Source organism: Pezoporus occidentalis, unplaced genomic scaffold, assembly GCF_034315485.1.
Source record: "Pezoporus occidentalis ecotype Australia unplaced genomic scaffold, CSIRO_AGI_Poc_V1 ctg8, whole genome shotgun sequence".
Taxonomy (NCBI): Eukaryota; Metazoa; Chordata; class Aves; order Psittaciformes; family Psittacidae; genus Pezoporus; species Pezoporus occidentalis.
Window position 1 is genome coordinate 3,234,337 of NW_026916158.1, and position 6,080 is coordinate 3,240,416.

General features: G+C 38.9%; 1 protein-coding gene across 1 annotated transcript; it reads left to right on the forward strand.

Moving 5' to 3' along the window:
* The first annotated feature begins 760 nt into the window (after nt 1-760).
* Nucleotides 761-5,221, forward strand: TM4SF4 (transmembrane 4 L six family member 4). The gene is made up of 4 exons (XM_062603012.1): nt 761-1,199; nt 1,454-1,543; nt 3,612-3,745; nt 4,534-5,221. Exons 1-4 carry the CDS (start codon nt 1,026-1,028, stop codon nt 4,733-4,735), a joined length of 600 nt encoding a protein of 199 aa, XP_062458996.1. The 5' UTR covers nt 761-1,025; the 3' UTR covers nt 4,736-5,221.
* Nucleotides 5,222-6,080: the final 859 nt, after the last annotated feature.

Consider the following 6,080-nt stretch of genomic DNA (forward strand, 5'->3'; position numbering starts at 1 on the left):
TCTCAAAATACATGGAATTCTTATGTCCATAAAGGGATAGCAGTGGAACTGCATCTATCACTATTTGCTAGGAATGAAGATTGCTGGGAAATATTATCCTAATACAAGTTCAACAGGACAATATACCAAGTATAAATATGATAGAGAAGGTATTCAGTTCCTGTTAAAGATTTGCAGAGTCTGGTTTAAAAGAGGTGCTTTCTTGAATAAAATGTTGGATGCTAAACCAGTGAGGCTCTGCTTGAGCTCCTGAGCCTGCCTGCCACATGCAGCATAATTTTAAGTGAAAATTTTGCCTGAGTGCAAATGAAGTGCTGGGCTTTGAGGGAACGCATTATCCTTAGAGAACACAAAATGACACAATATAAACAGCAAGTGCACTGAAACGTCTTTTGATGATTAGCCTTCCGGAGATACCAGCTGCAAAGCAATGCCTCCATGAAAATTCATTACCTATTACAAATCCATGAATTGAGTGCTTCAGAATAACAAATTAGTAGCTCGACTTTCCCAAAGAAAATTCACTAGAACTTTCCCATTGCACACAGCTGGTTCTTAACATCAGCTGATTGGTTACGTGTTTTCATATCAGTCTTTACAAAGAAGTACTGTGAAGAAGCACTGTGTGTTGTAAAAACTATGATCCAGAACTAAGAAGCGTATCTGCCCATGACCTGAGCTCAGATAATGAAACACCTCATCCATATTAGTAAAATATTAACAGAGGTTATTGGTTGTCATAGTAAAATGAGAGGCTGCATTGAACGTAATTTCATTTGCAGACGTTCAGAAAATTGACATCATGGCTGCAAGAATGTATAAATAACCAGCACACTGCATTTCTGGTCAACTGCAGCAACATCTTTGAAGGGGGCATTCTACAGGCTCAGCTCCTCTAAAGACACGGCAAAAACTGGATTCTATAAAGTACACCGAGGAGCTCTTTTTTACAGAGCAGTTCTAAGAACATCCGAGAGATTCCTTCCTCTGCCTTCAACTGCATTTACCATTTATTTAAAACAGCAATGTGCACGGGAAGTTGTGCTAAGTGCCTGGGAACCACTCTTATCCCCCTGGCTGTGCTATGTACCCTTGCTAACATTTTGTTGTTTTTCCCTGGAGGAAAAGTGGCTAATGACAATCTGCACATTACAAATGAGGTCTGGTACTTCGGAGGGATCTTGGGGTCTGGTGTATTGGTGAGTATATAAATTCAAATATTCCCACCCACACCATCACTTTGCATTGCTGAATTTCTTCAGTACTTCAAATGCAGGTTCCACAACTGCAATTTTTTTTTTCTGATAAGCAAGTAAGTTACAAGTCATCCAACAGTTTTGCATTAAGTAGCTTAATTTAGCGATAAGAAAAAAAACAACAGAGAACTCTTATATTACAAAGCAAATGTAACTTGAAGTCATCCTAATTCAAACTGTATTTTTGTTATTGTTAGATGATATTTCCTGCCTTGGTATTTTTGGGCCTTAAGAATAATGATTGCTGTGGATGCTGTGGTAATGAGGGCTGTGGAAAGAGGTTTGCGGTAAGTGAGAAGAAACACTGCAAAGAAGTAAAAGCTGAATTATTACCAACATATGTATCTTCTGCTCACTCATTGAGAGACTGTACAGATGCTGACCTGAGTGTAGGACACAAATCAGCCATTTGTCTGAGTGCTGGGAGGTAGAAATAGAGGCTGTAAGAACTGCATTATGCCTTTGATTCTGTGTCACAGGTATGACAACTTGGTGTATTTTGCTATCACAAGATACTTACAGTTGCTATCACAATTAAAACTAATTTCTGAAAGATCTGTACTTAGTTTTGCAGAGCATGACAGTTCTCTCTTTAGCCTTTTTTTGCTGTCATTTTTAAAATTATTCTGACAGTTGCACACGACATTCCCAACTCACTGCAGACCCACACATTGGGCTGCAGGTACCTCATTAGGTTCGTAGGAAATTTCAGGTTGGAAGAGACCACAGAGAGGTCACCTAATCTGACCTTCTACTTAAAGCCGGGTATACCAGGCTCCAATTCAAATTCATAGCTTCCTTTCACATGAGAAGTGAAAAGTTTCAAATGGGTATCTTCAGATACTAGTAAACATTTAAAGCATTTTGGTTTAAAAATGAGATTAAATTAAAAATAAATATATTTCTATTAGGAAAGTCTATCCTTTTGAAATAAATTGTTTGGCTTGAGTAGATCATTACACATTTTCACAAAGAAACAGCCTTTCAAACTGGAAAAAAAAAAAAAGGGAAAAAGCAAATAGGAAAAGAATCACAACTATGAGGTTAACAAGGAGCCTTCCCTCACCACACTGTGTTATCAATGTTTTGCTAGCAGTGAACATATCTTAGTTTAGCTTTGAAGACCACATATAACTCAGGGACTATAAAAATTACTAATGTTTTGCTGCTGGGGGGCCACTCACAGCCCTGCGATGCAGCTGAACCAGACCCACAGTTATACTGTGGGTGACCAGTGGTAAGCGCCTGCAAAGCTGTGCCCGCTGCCCACTGCGCTGCCCATACAGCAACCCACGTCCTGCGGTGCAGAACCTTACTGAGAACTCATGTGAGAATGCAGCTGAGAAACTGGGTGTTATTAATGCAGTCACTAGTACTAAGTACACTGTACCGAAGGAGTCCCAGTGGCCTTACCACATCATGACTGAGAACTGAATTTGGTCTTGTATGTTAGCAGAAACGCTGCTATTATTTGTTAGCCCCATCAGCTGTATCAACATAAAAATGCATGTCAACAGTCGAGGCAAGAGTCTCGTGATGAGGTCTGAACAAAAGTCATCTTTTTTTCCTCTACCTATATCTCTTTGATCCAATAAAAGGCACTACCTCTACCTACAAACTATTACGGCTACAAGTGCTTCAGAATTCAAGCAGGGCATTAGTTTTTGCATTATTACATATTGGTATGTTTATTTACATATCAGTGCATATCATATTACACATCTGATATCAGTGTATCAGATTATTTTCAGATCAGTATATAAAAATGCCATAATGGAAAGCCAGAAAGATAAAGATGTCCTTTCCAACCCATTCCAATCGCACTAGTAGAACTAATGCTGACAAGTACCTGAGAGGAGATAAAGTACACCAAAATGAAACATGAAAGGGAGACTCAGGAAGAAAAACTGTAATTATTTGGTACAAATGTGACCAAGACACCAAAGCCAACTTGTAAACCATACTGTAGATTATTTTCTTTAATGTCTTGAGTGGTCCAAGACTTCAGTCTTGCTTGTATGTCTTGAGAAAGACTTCCCCTTCAGTGAAACTCATGACCTTGAACAAGATGAGGACTGTTGGACAAACACTATCTGAAGGGCAGGAGTGCCATCTACTGTGGCAGCATCCACCCCTTTTGCCTTCAGACAAACGGTGCCAATTGTTTTAAAGCTTTTAAATACCAGTGTAGGTATGTGTTACACATGTGGTATGTAATTGTGAGTTAATATATTTCAGCTGTTCAGAGTGTAGGACCATTAAGAGCTGAATTCAGGGAATACACATTCACATTAATAGGGTACATTTCATTGTTTGAATGAAAACAAAAAATAACATGATTTTTCTCTTCATCAGATGTTTTCTTCTGTAATATTTGCTGCAGTTGGAGTTGTGGGAGCTGGATACTGCTTTATTTTGTCAGCAGTAGCCCTAAACAGAGGCCCTAAATGCAACACTGGAACAGAGTGGACCTATCCTTTCAAAGATGGGTAAGACAACACAATCAGAAAAAAAAAAGTTACAAGTTTTAATTTTGTGGTATGATTTAACTTTCAAATCTGTAATTATACTATTTGTCTACAAGACAGAAGCTCTTGGAAGAGCCAGCAACTCACAGCAATCCTAAGTAAGGTTCAAGAGCAGATATAAAGAATATTGAGTACTTTAAAACTAATGAGTTTCAAAGGAGCCCATAAAGGGAAATGCACAGCTTTCTAGGTTACTCCTGGAATGATAAGCAGTATATGAGGATAAATTCTACCTAGATGAACAGCAGTGACATTTTATATTGAAATTTGATGGCATGCAAATAATTAGTATCTATGTATTATTTTATCTTGGTTATGGAATTTGGAAGTTGTCTGTTCCTCACACTCTGCAGCTCAAATGTATTTGGTGTCATGTATCACTTTCAGAGGGCTGGTGTAAAGAACATGAGCAACCCCTAGCAATCCAGTTGCTGAGGGCTGAAACCAGTAAAGGTCCAACTGAAAGCAGGGTACAATGTATTAGCAAGGAGAGCAGGCGCGAGCAGAACAGATCAACGACGGGTACAGTAAACTCCTCACTGCATCAGAATCTTTAATGCAGTCTTCTGCAGTCAATTGCTTCAATTGACCTAGAACCTAAACCAAAATTATGTTCTAGATATGTGGCACCAGTGCAATAATGGAAATTATTTCTTGCACTAATTAAAGCTAACAGACTCAGCTGTATCACAACAGCGACAGCTTGTGACAGACTCCCTCTCTGTGAGCTCACGTAATCTTCTTCACAGGGATTACCTTTCTAACCATACACTGTGGAACATTTGTCTGTCACCTGAAAACATTGTCCCTTGGAACCTGACTCTCTTCTCCTTGCTGCTCATCATGAGTGGGATCCAGGCAGTGCTCTGTGGCATCCAAGTGGTGAATGGCCTGTTTGGAACAATCTGTGGGGACTGCAAATGTTGCGGATGTTGTGGGGTGAGCAACTGACTGTTTTCTGTTACTGTTTTTTCTACTGATAACAGTTATATGCACACCTGACTAGCTGACAGTCTGAAAAACTAAACTAGCCTTCATTCAGTGCCATGATGATGTTTTCTTAAGTGTAGCTGAACCCCTACAATGTCCCCAGGTGCTGAAATTACTATTTCAGTCCGTATTTTTGTTGTTTATTCCATAGCTACTGGGAAATCATAAGAACATTTGAAAGTGACAGGAGTGGTAGCCACTAAATTATCTCCATGCTTTTATTATTCCAGGGATCTTGAACTGTCTAAAGAATATGAATATTGCACACAACCTTCTTTATCTTGGGAGGCTCCTTTTTGCAACCGTTGCATAAAGCAGCCTTCAGATGCATCATCTCTGGCTAACAAGATGAGAATGAAGGGCACTTCCCCTTAAGAAGCTCTGACCCCCTTTCCAGACTTCCTAAAAGCCTTTATCATAGAACAGAATAAAATAAGTGAAATTCAACTCTAACATTCATATTTATTTTTGTAAAACAGTTTCTGTCTAAAAGAGGATATTCTCAGGCAAAATATTTTCTTTCCTGAGTCTGCTTTCCCACTGGGGTTCACCAAATGCTGCTGGTACAAGCTCAGCTATAATGCAGTTGTGTCTATTTTCTCTTGAGGTTTATCAGATGGAAATACCACAAGTCTAACTTTTTTAAAGTATGTTTATGTTATGTGGAAAAGTGAGGACTTCTCTTTTCCAAACCCATTATGATTAAAATGCTCCCCATTAACAAGAGACACACATACCTGTTTACATGCTGAAATACATTCTAGACCTGTAATCCTCATCTTGAATCTCTCATACAGAAACTACACAGCCTGTGTAATTTAATGCCATAGAAATAGTCACCATAAGTAAACTAATCTGTTCCTACTTACGAAGGGCTTTTATCCCCCTGTTCATGGCAGTAACTCACTGTGAGCTCTCATCTAACAAAGGTGATGCAGTGATTTAAGAGTCACAGATTAACAGGTCTAGGAGGCATCTTTGGAGCCTACCTTTGCACACAAAGGCAGCACAAACAACACTTAAATATTTTGTAAGACATCTGTGTAACCTGTTCTTAAAAATCTCCAAGTTCAGATGATTGTGTGGCCTGTGCTTTCAGAAAATGTATTCATGTACTCTGCAGCTATATTAGAGCCATCTCAAGAACTTAATATTCAGAAGCACTAAAAGCTGGTGCGCAACGTGCAAAAATGTGAAATAGCTAGATTTAGGTAATTAACAAAAGCAAATCAGCCTCAGTGATGCATTGTGCAAGATGATAAAAGTAATTATAAAACAACATCTTCAGAAACAGCTGTTTCTCCCA